This window comes from Zingiber officinale, chromosome 1A, assembly GCF_018446385.1.
Source record: "Zingiber officinale cultivar Zhangliang chromosome 1A, Zo_v1.1, whole genome shotgun sequence".
Lineage (NCBI taxonomy): Eukaryota > Viridiplantae > Streptophyta > Magnoliopsida > Zingiberales > Zingiberaceae > Zingiber > Zingiber officinale.
Genome location: NC_055987.1, coordinates 74,075,231 through 74,089,426, shown reverse-complemented (window position 1 = coordinate 74,089,426; position 14,196 = coordinate 74,075,231). Strand labels below are relative to the sequence as shown.

Below are 14,196 nucleotides of genomic sequence, written 5' to 3'. Positions count from 1 at the left end.
GTTTAACTTGGTTATAGAAAGAGAGATTTTTTCTAAATAAAATTCTGTTATTTTTCTTTCTTTGTAACCGACGGCAAAAGTTATAAAATGAGTAGGTGGTGCCCCCTAAAACCTAATTTTCCACAATCCTCTTCCCTCCTTATGGCGTCGTGGCCGATGCCCCTCTTCCCTTGCTAGGGCCAACGGCACATAATTCCAACAAGCCTCCTCCACCTTCCTAAGGGTCGGCGCCCCCTTCATCTCTCCTTCCTTAGGGCTGGCGCCCCTTCCTTGCTAGGGGTCGGTGGCTCTTGCTTATCCTCCTTGGTGGGCGGCGGCATGAAGAAGAGGAAGAAGAAGAGAAGGAAGAAGGTTAGAAGGTGCTCCATCCTAGAACCTCCTTTTGTAGCCGACGGTTTGGAAACCAAGAAGAGAAGGAGGGTGGTGTTGTCTTGGTAGATTGTTGTCCATACAATGTCCAAAAAAAGGAGAGGAATACGGCAGAAGATCAAGAGGTCTTTAACTACAAAGAAAAGGTACAACTAGTTCTTTAATTCCGCTGCGTAATTAATTTTGTTTTCTTTGTATCGATCTTGAATACCAACACAAGAGATCAGCGATCTTGTACTTCGATCAAGGTGTGTTTTGATCATTCAAGAACTTGATTGATCAAACACATGTTTGATCGAACATGCGGGTTGCTAGGAAAAGTTTTGTTCTTGTACAATTTTTGTACAGGAAAATTTAAACAGAACGGAATTCCAGCGCATTCAAGTGGTATCAGAGCAAGTTTTCTGGTTCTGTGTGATTGATTTTCGATTAAATTATGCACTACTCATACATAAGTTTAGGCCGGATAATAGTAGGATGTGCAAGAAAGATTAACTCTGTGGTCGCAAGCGTCCTAAGTCCAACTATTATGACTTTTGTGTTTGTGTGTGATTTGAACCCTTGGGCATGTCAAGGTTGTTGTGTGTGCATGATTGTAATAATTAAATACGACTGGTTGCCGTATTATTTTTTTTATATTTTATTTGATCTAGATTACATGTAAATTCTTTTATGAATATAGGATCGATAAATGTAAATTTTATTTTTGTTGCGGTTTGTATTCTTGCTATGCGAGGTGCTATTTTGAGGACCGAAGGTGCGGTAGAGAAGGAAGTGAGATATACGTGACGGCTTGATCCATTGGTGGCATATTGGAGGACAGTGTTGGATGAGGTCATAATAGTTGAAAATTTTATTTTCATATTTATTGTCTTTATATGTTGTTTTATGTGCTGTAATGTTGTGTTTATGTGCTGTGATGTGCGTGATGTGATGTGCGTGCATGATTAAAATTCCTCAATTTAAATAACTAAGTAAGAGAGAGATTATTTAAATAAATCTCACGGTCTCCATTACTGGTTTATAAATGATGCATTCAAACTTGCGCGTTGACTTTAAGTGTCTTCCTCCATATCGGATAAGTTTATTTGCGAATCACTAGATCAAACTTCCTCTATGGATGATTATAGAAAATTATTTAGGTATGTGTGATCTTCTCCATCTGAAGGAGCACAATCCTAATTAATGGATTAAGTATCAAGTAATGATATATAGTTAGGCGCATTTAGTAGTATCCTCCCCATTAGAGTCACTGCTATTATTTGTGTAATCGAAGATAAACAAACAATTAATTTTATTTGTCATAAAGTTAGGTTGACAAGATAATAAAATTAATGGATAAAACCTCCTCTAACAAATGTTTGAATTAGTATACGACCACACTATCGTGACATACGAAATTCACGGTGTTTTGAGGTGTTGGTGAATTTAAATTATATTGTTTGAGAAATCAATATTATTTTAAAATCTAAAATTTTGATCAAATTTTTTATTTTGTGATTTTCAGGATTTCAAAATGATTTTCAATCCTCTTGCTGTTATTTTAAAAGAAAACAAACTGATCCAAATTATATTGATTGGAAACGGAACTTGGCATTGTCCTAACTGCTGAAGAATACAAATTCGTACTTCTTGAGGTATGTCCTAGCGTGCCTGATAAGGATTCAAGTGAAGAGGAGATCGAGAGATATAGGAAATGGATCAAGGCAGATGAAATAGCGCGGTGTTACATTTTGACTTCTATGTCAAATGTACTGCAACATCAGCATCAGGCCCTACCCACTGCCTATGACATGATGCTCAATCTCATGGAACTCTTGAACATCAGAATCGAGCTGTCAGGCAGGAGACCATGAGAAGCTTAATGACGACCAACTAAGGGGACACCCGTAAGGGATCATATCCTCAAAATGATGGCTCATTTGAATGAGATGAAGTCCTTGGAGCTGAAATCGATGGAGAAACTCAGGTCGATATCATTCTCCAAATGCTGCCCAAAAGTTTTGAGCAGTTCCGCCTGAATTACAACATGAACAAAAAGATTTATTCGTTGGCGGAACTTCTGACAGAACTTCAAACGGCAGAAGGGTTATTTTGTCAAAGTTCTCAAGTTCACATTGTTGAAAACGTTTCTGCTTCTAAGCCGAAAAGCGGAAATAAGAAGAAGAAACAAGTTAGTTCGGCAAAGAAAGTGATTTTCGACCTCAAGGGACTGGGCCGCAGACAGGTGTGAATAAGCCGAAAGGCAAGTGCTTCACATACAAGCAGTCTAGATATTGTAAGGTAGACTGCCCTCGCAGAAAGAAGAACAATAAAGGTATATCTTAATCATCAGTTGTTGAAACATGTTTAGCGGTGTTATCTACCGGTACCTAGTGTGTAGATACAGATGTCACTGATCATGTCTGCAATTCATTACAGGGTTCTAGAAACCAGACAACTACATGAAGGGGAGATCACCGTCTACATGGGCAATGCTACGAGAGTGGCGACTGTTGCAGTGGGAGATGTTTATTTATCTTTTGATAGGAATAAAACTTTGATTTTGAAAAATTATCTTTACGTACCATATTTTAAAAAGAACTTAATTTCAGTTTCTAAATTATTTATAGATAGATATTCTGTTTCTTTTGATAACAAAGTGGTTGTCAAGAAAAATAAGATGGTTATCTGTTCTGGTGGGTTGGTTGGCAATTTGTATACTCTTAATCCAATAACTCTCACGATGCAACAAATGAAAATTAATAACACATTTTCTAATTCTAATAAGAAAAAACAACCTTCGGAAATAAACCAAACATATTTTTGGCATTTAAGGTTGGATCATATTAACTTGAGTAAGACGATGGACCTTTGAGTTCATTGGTAGTGGAAAACTTTCCGACCTATGAGTCTTGCTTGGAAGGAAAAATGACCAAAAGGCCTTTTAAGGCAAAGGAGTATAGAGCCAAAGAAGTGTTAGAATTAGTTCATTCTAATTTGTGTGGACCTATGACTATTCAGGCAAGAGGTGGTTTCGAATATTTTATCTTTCTTATAGACGACTATTCGAGATATGGGTACATTTATTTGATGCACCGCAAGTCTGAGTGTTTTGATAAGTTCAAAGAATACAAGGCTGATGTGGAGAAATGTCATGGTGAAAGTATCAAGACACTACGGTCTGATCGTGGTAGAAAATACCTCTTAGGAGAATTTAGGAGTTACTTATCAGAGGCCTGGATTTAATCTCAATTGTCTGCACCTGGTACACTCTAACAGAATGGTGTTGCGGAACGAAGGAATAGGACTCTTATGAAAATGGTTAAATCAATAATGAGTTATTTAGAATTACCAAATTCGTTTTAGGACATGCTCTGGAAACGGCGGTGTACATTCTGAACTTGATACCTTCTAAGTCAATACCCTCTACTTCCACAAAATTGTGGAATAGGCGTAAGCTTAGTTTGAAACACATTCGAATTTGGGGTAGTCCAGCACATGTGCTGAAGGGAGACGCTGATAAGTTGGAATCACGTACAGAAGTTCGCTTGTTCGTGGGATATCCTAGAAGAACGAAAAGTGGTTTGTTTTATAGTCCTAAAGATCAGAAGGTCATTGTTAGCACCAATGCCCGATTTTTAGAAGAGGACTATGTAATGAACCACAAGCCCATGAGTAAAATTGTTATTGAGGAAATAAGAGAGGACACTTCTACTTTAGTACCAACGGTACAAGATGAGATACCACAAGTAACTGCAACACTTCTACTTTAGTACCAACGGTACACTTCGAACTTGATCCATGGTGAACATGAAGCTGATCCCTGGACATATGATGAAGCACTCCAAAATAAAGATGCAGCATCATGGCAAAGTGCAATGAACTCTGAAATAGAATATATGCATTCTAATCAGGTCTGGGAGCTTGTAGAACCACCAAATGATGTAAAAGCAATAGGATGTAAATTGGTCTACAAAAGAAAAAGATGAACAGACGGGAAGGTGGAAACCTTTAAAGCGAGGCTTGTTGCAAAAAGGTATACTCAAAAAGAGGGAATCGATTATGAGGACACTTTTTCGCAAGTAGTCATGCTTAAGTCTATCCAGATTCTTTTATCTATTGTTGCTCATATGGATTATGAGGTTTGACGAATGGATGTCAAGACAGCTTTCCTTAACGGAAGTCTTGAAGAAAACAACTATATGAAACAACCAGAAGGATTCATTGCGAAGGACAAAGAGCATCTTGTATGTAAGCTCAATTGGTTCATTTATGGACTGAAGCAAGCTTCGAGATCTTGAAACATCCGGTTTGATGAAGTGTTCCAATCTTATGGATTCATTCAGTGCCAGGATGAATCTTGTGAATACAAGAAAAGTGACGGAAACGTGGTGATATTTCTTATACTATACGTAGATGACATTTTGCTTATTGGCAACAATGTCAAAGTATTGTCAGACGTAAGGTTATGGATGTCCAGACAGTTTGATATGAAGGACTTGGGAGAATGTGGATATATTCTTGGGATCAAAGTAATAAAGAATCGCAAGAAAAGGATGTTGTGCTTATCCCAAGCTTCATACATCGATACTAACCTATCTCGTTTTAGTATGCAAAATTCCAAGAAAGGTTTTCTACCTTTTCGGCATGGATTACCTTTATCTAAAAGGATGTGTCCTAATACATCAAAGGAGATAGAGGAAATGAAGGCAGTTTCTTATGCTTCGACTGTAGGAAGCCTAATGTATGCGATGTTATGTACGAGACCGGATATCTATTTTGCCGTAAGCATGGTTAGCAAATATCAAAGTAACCCAGGACCGGGACATTGGACTGTCATAAAGCATATATTAAAGTATCTGAAAAAGACTAGAAATTATATGCTAGTTTACCAGGTAGATGATTTGCTCCCTGTGGGTTATACAGATTCGGACTTCCACTCAGATAGGGAAGTAATAAATCAACCTCGGGGTATGTGTTTACTTTGGGAGGTGGAGTCATAGCGTAGAGGAGTGTTAAGCATAAATGTGTTTCAGACTCCACCATGGAAGCTGAGTATGTGGCAACATCTGAGACAGCCAAAGAAGCTGTATGGCTCAGAAACTTTTTGATGGACTTAGATGTAATTCCTAGTTTGTCCAAAGTTATCACAATTTATTGTGACAACAGTGGTGCAGTAGCAAACTCGAAGGAACCACGAGCCCATAAAGCAAATAAACACATTGAGCGCAAGTATCACCTGATACGAGACATCGTAAAACGAGGAGAGGTTGTTATCGCCAAGATTATATCAGCGGATAACCTGACAGATCCTTTCACTAAGGTCCTTCCGGCGAAAGCTTTTGATAGGCATATTGAGGAGATGGGAATCAGATGTATGGCAGCATTTATGGCTGCATAGTCTTTTAGTATAAATGGGAGATTATTGGGTTGTATACTATAAGCCTAGATTTTGTATGAACATCTGTTTTGAAATATTTTGAAATGAGAATTACTTTGATCAAATGTTTGCATTTTATATTTATATATATGTCAATGTAGTTCTCCATTTAATTTATATTGTAGATAACATAATGTAGTGTGTGGTGTCACACAGAAGATCATGTTATCGGTTCCTTATAAATTATAAATAGTAACTCACAACTAAGATGGATTGGGATAAACCATTGGAACAGTTATAGTGTAATTTGACCTTAGTCTGTCTTGACTATAAAATTACACAAGTACACTATATGTGTATTGAGCAGGGTCGTTTGAGGTTGTTCGATTTGTACTGACTATATAAAAGAACAAAACCTCTGTTATTATAGATGTGTGTCCTCTTAATCCCTATATAATAACAAGCACGTATACTTAGTATTTATTACTTTAACTTATCAATGGGTGAGATTTATTCGTTAAATCAATAGGCCCGATGAGTTGGGAAATAGTATTGTTTATATAGTGTGTTGTTGATTATAGAAGGAATATGTGTCCTAATTATTTAAGCTGATGATGTCCCATTGAGGAGCTCATAAAGATTATCATATAAACCCTGCAGGTGGACTTAATCCGACATGATAATAAAGTTGAGTGGTACTACTCTTGGAATCAGATGTTAATTAATTGGGTTGGGTTCTCAGTAACTCAATTAATTAACGGACATACAATATCTTAAACACAGGGAGATTAGCGCACTCATGATAAGAATGAGCTCATATTGTAATATGGGATTGGTACAGTAGTTCAATAATAACCCTTTAGTGGTATGGGTTATTATTGATGGACTTGGGTTGGGTGTTCGGGCCGAACACAAGAAGTCCAAGCCCATCAGGAGGCCTAAACCAATTCCTCCTCTAGGTCCCTGTTATAACCTCTATATAAAGTCTCGCATCCACCTATCCATAACTTGGTTTAGTTTAACTTGGTTATAAAAAGGGAGAATTTTTCTAAACAGAATTCTGTTATTTTACTTTCTTTGTAACCAACGGCAAAAGTTATAAAATGAGTAGATGATGCCCCCTAAAACCTAATTTTCCACAATCCTCTTCCCTTCTTATGGTCAGCGCCCCTCTTCCCTTGCTAGGGTCGGCGGCACATAATTCCCACAAGCCTCCTCCACCTTCCTAAGGGTCGACGCCCCCTTCATCTCTCCTTCCTTAGGGTCGGCGCCCCTTCCTTGCTAGGGGCCGGCGACTCTTGCTTATCCTCCTAGGTGGGCGGCGGCATGAAGAAGATTAGAAGGTGTCCCATTCTAGAGCCTCCTTTTATAGCCAGCGGTTTGGAAATCGAGAAGAGAAGGAGGGTGGTGTTGTCTTGGTAGATCGTCGCTCACAAGACGTCCAAGAAGAGGAGAGGAATACGGCAGAAGATCTAGAGGTCTTTAGCTACAAAAAAAAATATACAACTAGTTTTTAATTCCGCTGCGTAATTAGTTTTGTTTTCTTTGTATCAATTTTTAATACCAACACAAAAGGCCAGCGATCTTGTATTTCGATTAAGGTGTGTTTTGATCATTCAATAACTTGCTTGATTGATCAAACACATGTTTGATGGAATATGTGGGTTGTTAGGAAAAGTTTGTTCTGGTACAATTTTTGTACAGGGAAATTTAAACAGAACGGAATTCCAGCGCCTTCAGAGATGTCGGGCAACTCATGTGTTGACCAGGCGAACACATCGTGGTTCTCTTTGAGACAAGCGATCAACTCTGTCTTCTTCTTCTCTTCCAAGTCGATAGCGACGAAGGTCGTGGCTTCCGACCGGCTGGGGTGGATCTGCACCTCCTCCTTTTCTTCATATACACAAGTAGGAGATTTCTCGATAATAGCATTCATCTTTAGCCGTCGAGTCTTCCGAGCTGCTTTAGCCTCGGCTTTGACCATCTCCACGTAGCAATGTCGAGCGGCCCTTAATCTCACCCACCTGATCGTTCACCGGGAACTTTTTCTTCTGGCAATAAGTAGATACTGCCGTCCGGAATTCATTGAGTGTCGGTCGGCCCAAAAAAACATTGTAGGCATATGGTGCATCCATAACTATGAAGTTGGTGGTCCAGGTCCTCTTTAATGGCTCCTCTCCTAGCGAGATGGCTAATCTTGCCTGGTCGATCGGCAAGAATTCATTACCAGTGAACCCGTAGAGCGGGGTCGCCATGGGCAGCAGTTCGCTGCAATCGATCTATAGTTGATCAAACGTCTTTCTAAAAATGATGTTTACCGAACTCCCCGTGTCAACGAAGGTCCGGTGAATGGTGTAGTTGGCGATCACTGCTCGGATAATAAAAGCATCATCATGAAAGATTTCGACCCTTTCCAAATCGCTGGGCGGAAGCTAATCTGAGGCCCTTCGGCCTTGTCCTTGCTGCATCCTACGGCATGAATCTCCAACCGCCGAGCGTATGACTTTCTGGCCGGTTAGAGTCGCCACCTGTCGGCCCTCCTGCGATCATGACTATCTCTCCCCGAGAAACGTTGTTCTTGTTTTCTTCTTCCCAGGCGAATGGCATATTTCGCTCAGCCGGGATCCTGGAGGGATAGGTTTCCTACCCCCGCTGATGGTGATGGCGCTCGGGTTCTCTTCTCTCTTCTCGTCGCTCAGTTGAGCGATGATGATCCCGTCGATCAGGCGATGGGGAGTGACAGCGATATCCCCTGGGGTCGGTCGGCTGACGACTGGCGTCAATCCCCGGCAATCCCGTGTGTTGTGCGTCGCCGACTAGTGGAATAAGCAAAACATAGGCGCCCATACCTTGCCCTTGGACGCCTTGGGCCGACTGGATGCCACATGCTATACGGCGTGCGCCCTGGTCTCTTGGTGCATCCGTGCTCCTTCAGCCCTTGGCCCCTTGTGCGGCAGATAGCTACTAGCTGGTCGACGCTCGATCAGCGCCGAATGTTCGGTCGTCGCCTCCTTTCTTCTGGCCGCCTGAGCTTCTTCCACATTGATGTATTCGTTGACATTTTTCAACATGTGGTCGAAGTCCCGGGACGGCTTTCTAATGAACAACCAAAAGAAGTCCCCTTCGGCGAGCCCCTAAGTAAAGGCATTCATCATGGTTTCAGATGACACCGAGGGGATATCCATAGCCACTAGGTTGAAGCGTTGGATGTACGCTCAGAGCGCTTCCTTGGGCCCTTGTTTCAGGGCGAAGAGACTGATGCTTGTCTTCTAATAGCGTCAGCTGCTGGTGAAGTAGTGTTGGAAGGTGGCTCGGAAATCTTTGAAGCTTCGTATCAAGCCGTCCGGCAGTCTTCTGAACCAGCGCTGCGCTAATCCGGAGATAGTCATGAGAAAGACTCTACACTTCACTCCGTCCGTGTACTGGTGCAGCGTTGCCTTATTGTCAAATCGATCCAGATGATCATCTGGGTCGATCGTCCCATTGTACGTCCCGATCGCCAACGGGGTATAATGTCGGGACAGAGAGTCTTGCAAGATCTTCTCTGAGAACTGATTGTTGATCCGTTCGAGGGGCGCGGCGCCTCGAGGCTCTTTTCCTTTTCGCGCGTCCCGAACGAGCGCCTCGTCCGAAGAAGATCCCCGCTTCTGATGTGCTTGGGCTATCTCCGAAGGGGTTTGGAGCAGAGCTCGATGGAAGGGGATCGACGCGAGCGGCACTTCCCCTTAGGTGCCGATCAGCCTTCGATTTTGCCCCCATACGGAGAGTTGTTCTGCTCGGTCTTCTTGCCCCGCTCGCCTATCGGCCACCGAGATTGCAGGTTACGGCGCTGGCCGATCAGCTAGCGCTTGTTGTTGTTGTTACTCCATCATCTTTGTGACGTTACGACGCCAAATATGATCTTGTCCGAAAGTCGGGGAGACAAATGTTGGGGGCGTGTCGCTCTTGCTGACCTATGGTGGACTTCGCTCCCGCCTGCAACACAAGCAGCGTCCGTACCGAGCCAGGGAAGGGGTCCCTGCGATGGCCCTCCGACGCTCAAGTTAGTCTCCGGCGAAGCAAGAAGAAGTAAAGAGAACTGTAGTGCAACAGTAGAAATCGCAAGAGAAACATACCTCCGTCGATGCTTGGACCCCCTTTATATAGGGCTCCTGTAACGTGTGTGCACGCTTCTTAAAGCGGGCACATTATCCCAAGCTTCCCCTGAAGAGACATGTTAGTAAAGTGTCCCTGACACAGTACCTTAACGGGCCAAGCATATCTCTGAAGTAAACTTCCGCCGTACGATCCTCTATCTGACCATGTCGCTTGTCAGCGGCATTAGCCCCCAAAAGGATGTCGAAGGATACCTTGCTGTGTCTGTTGCTTGGCCGAACGAAATGGCCGCTCGGCCAGGATTCTGTTATCCTTGCGTCTGCTGCCACACCAAGCGGGATAGCTGCTCGGCTGAAAGTCCTCTGCCCGAGCGTCGTCCGTTGTTGGGCCGAGCAGGATAGCCGCTCAACCGAAAGCCCACTGTCGCGCCGAGCAAGAGAGCCGCTCGGTTGAAAGTCCTCGATCCGTGTCGCCCGTTGCTAGGCCAAGCAGGATGGTCGCTCGGCTTCTACGCGTCGGTTTGATGACTCTGTGTCGGAGATGGTGGGTCGGTGCTTAACCCCCGATCGAAATATGTCTTGCCCAACCGGTCAAGACCGTTCATCCGTTGACCATCTTGACTTTGACCTCCATTAACTTCCATCGTGGTGACGGGGCGGGGTCCCTCACCATCACCGCATCAAAATAGATTAATCAAAGTAGAACCTACTAAAGAAAATTCATTGATGCCCCATACATAAGAATTAAATCATGGATCCAATTTGATTTGAGTTCATTAAACAGATATTAGACTACCATTGGTTGGGTGGATGACTGAAGTTTCTGTGAAGGTGATCTTTAGGAAGAAAAAGAAGGTAAATGACCAGATAAAATAATTTTTTCCCAAAATCCATGTTCAAATGCTTTTGAAATGTGATAAGAAAAAGATCTGCAAACACAGAAACTCGTCCATGGCATGTCAAAAAAAAAAAGAGTGCGGAGAAAGTGAAGAAGAGTAAGAGAACTCAATTAAAGTTCTAATTAATTAAAATATTGTTCTGTGCCAATAGGCCACTCATTCCACTACTACATCAACATGTGAAACATGTTCGAGACGGCAAAACGCTTCGGAGACATCAACAATAAGAAACCTTACGAGGCACTAACCACAATGACAATGATGAAGCTTTTGTGAGTTGTTTGAGATGACAACAAAGCTTCAATAATGACCTGCTGGAAACAACAAAGTTTCTACAACCTATCTAACATGACAAACCCCCCAAGGCTTCTACGAGCCGGCCAAGACAATGAAGTCACTCAGCTATAGACTGTAAAGATGATGGCCACTACAACACGTGATGCAACAATATGAAGAGGTAAGGTCATTAGGGATTTTAATTCTTTCTTTTCTTCACTCCAATTCTTTCCTCTTCGTGTCTCAGTGTCTTTGGCATCATGTGTTGGTACTATCAACACTGCGAACACGGCACGGGATTTAAACCCAGCTCAAAACAAGATTTCAAATCTTTGTTCCAACAAGACAAAATCCAAAATCCCTAGTCTTAAAATTGAAGAGTGAATAAAAATGAATTATTCAATCCATATACAGACATCCAAATAAACCATAATTTGATATATTTTCAATGTTAGAACATGCTTCATTTTTCCAAACTAATATTTTTTTAGTGTGTCCCAATTAAGAAACAAGTTTGAGTTGGTTCTAGTAAGCAAAAATTAAATTGTATTATGTTAATCAAAAGAGAACCATTATATATGGACTCTAGTGTAACTTAATAAGTATATAGTGGTACTAAATATGCATTTATAACTATTATATCGTATACTCCCCCACAAGCTATAGTTATTGATGAACTTCCAACTTGTTAAATGAAAATATGAAATAGAAAGTCCCATAATAGAAAGAAAAAAAAAACAATAAAGCAATCAAAAATATGATGAAGACATAGTGTTGATACGATGATACAAAATTTGAGAAAATTTCTGGCTAAATTGATTTTACTTAAGAAGAGTAAACATTGTCTTCTTTACTTGCATTGAATATCCCATAGAATACTTAAGGAGAGAAATGGGATTGGGGGAGGTAGGAAATGACTTCCAATTCCCTTTCTACCCCAAGTAGGACATGCCTTCCAATATTTCATGGAATACTTAAGGAGAGTTTAGGTGATAGAAACAAAAATATTGTCTCAAGTTAAAGTAATAAAGCCAACCCTACCTACACATACATCGCATGAACCTCATGCATTGTGTGCCCTTCTTTTTTTCTTTGAAAATAATATGAACAATTGATAGTCACTTTTGACTAAAATTTGAGTATAAAGTACATGCCTATGCAACAAATAAAATGTCCATTAGGTAAACTAAATGTCTAGTAGCCTAGTAGGATATCCTAATCTAGATAAGAATCAAGAAGGTTCTGTAGGAGTTAAAAGAGTAGAGTGTGGAGCATATCTGATCCTCCAATTGACAACATAAATGGCGGGCACCAAATTGCTACAGGAATAAGATGACAATGATGAGAAATAAAAGATTTAAAATAGAGATTTCCATTGTGTGTGATTGCATAGAAATAGCACTAAACAACTTCTTTGAGTTAAAGGAAAGGTTCATTACTCATTAAAATGTATGGATATGATCAACCTGCCCAAACCATTAATCTGACAATTAAGCCAGAACTAGAAAGTGCACACAAAAAACCCCATTATGAATAGACTAGTCAAACCATTCAGGAAACCAAATAACGTCTATATTCTGAACTTTTTTGGAAATGAGAATAAAAATATACCTTGGCTGATAATTCCAGGGATTTAAGATATAGCTCATTTCCAGGATCCTACAATAATGTGAATTCTCATTGCAGCAAAAGACAAACAAATAGCAAGAAGAACTGGACGTCTGCGCATGAAAAGTGTTACCAGCTGCACAGCCTCACGAAAGCATTGAGCTGCCTTCTCAAAACAAACTGCAGCAGCCTGTTGATCAGGCGTGTAGAACCCATGAGAAGTATGCGCGTTTCCCATGCACCAGAAGGTGTCGTGCTTGCTAGGATTTAACACCAAGGCTTCCTGTAGTTTTGATATAGCATCTGCCACAGAAAATCCAAAAGCGGAGCTCAGCTCACTTTTTAACCTAATTTTCACGTTACCAATAAAGTTTGTGAAAATCATTCTATAAATTCACATTGAAATCTTCGTTACAAACCTTCAACCATCTTTACGCAATCGTTCCCACTCTGGAACGTAGATAGTTCAAGAAGCGCTCCTCCCCACCTCGTGAGATTCTGAAAAAACAAAGAATGCCAAAATAAGTTAGCAATGAACGAAGAGAATGAATGTATAAAGAGGGCCTAAATGGACAAAGTCAGTGGAACAAACATCGGCATCGAGGGGGTTCTTGGCGTAGCCGGCCTCCGCAGCATTGCGAGCATGCTCGAAGAAGATGAGACGCTCGAAATCATTCTGCTGCAGATCCATGAATATTGGCCCTGTCCAACCCCGCTCCGACTCGCTTGGGTGGGGAATTAGGTTTCTGAAGGGCTAATACGATGCTTCGTTGGAGGGCGGCGGCGGCTTAGTGTGTTAAAAATGAACCCGATTAGATGACTCAATTCAAATAGATCCGAAAAATGTCAGATTCGTATTGTATTGAAGGGTTGGAGAGTTAAAAATTTTTAGATTGAGTCAGGTTGGGTCGGATTCAGGTCGACTCGGATTAATACTGATTGACTTAAATATAGGATTTAATGAGTTTTTTTAGAGTTAAATTGAATTTTATTTTAAAAATTAAGATATTTTTATGTATATTAATATCATATATATGATAATGATAAGGTATTAAGATAAAAGTGAAAACATATAAGAAAAATAGTCTAAAAAAATCATTTTAAATCAGATTTTTGGATTATCTGGGTTGGGTTCGGATTGATCGGGTTGGTCGGGTTTGAATTCGGGTTTAGGTATTTTGGATTGAACTCGGATTCGGGTTGAATAAAAAAAAAATTCAACCTGATCCGATCCGATCCATCCGAATTGAAACCCTTAACCTAAAGTTAGGTGACACAGAGGAAAAAAAACTTAATTTTTTTATTTATTACATTAATAATTTAAAAATATAGTGTAAGATAATTATGACACTATATTTTTTATATAAAAACGAATTAGAAAAATTATTAATAAGTTTTAAAATTATTTTTAATATGAAAAATTATTAATATAATTTTATGTTAGGCTAAAAAATAATATTAATATAATTTTATTTTAAGCTTCATTAAAATTAATTAATAAAAGGTCTAGAGTTTTAATAAAAAAAGTAAGAATATAAAGTATTCTAGATTTATCCTATAACTGAATTAAAAGGAAAATTATCTATTT

General features: G+C 40.3%; 1 protein-coding gene across 2 annotated transcripts in view; it reads right to left on the bottom strand.

The window, feature by feature from the left end:
- The window catches only part of LOC122026267 (mitochondrial import receptor subunit TOM20-like), a 55,093-nt gene extending 41,706 nt beyond the window's left edge, over positions 1-13,387 (bottom strand). For both annotated transcript variants that reach the window (XM_042584937.1, XM_042584945.1), the window contains exons 1-4: positions 13,201-13,387; positions 13,028-13,106; positions 12,742-12,911; positions 12,612-12,659 (exon numbers count right to left, since the gene is read on the bottom strand). In XM_042584937.1, coding sequence (XP_042440871.1) covers positions 12,612-12,659; positions 12,742-12,911; positions 13,028-13,106; positions 13,201-13,299 — 396 coding nt within the window. In that variant the 5' untranslated portion in view covers positions 13,300-13,387. The remainder of the gene's footprint in view (positions 1-12,611; positions 12,660-12,741; positions 12,912-13,027; positions 13,107-13,200) is intronic.
- Positions 13,388-14,196: the final 809 nt, after the last annotated feature.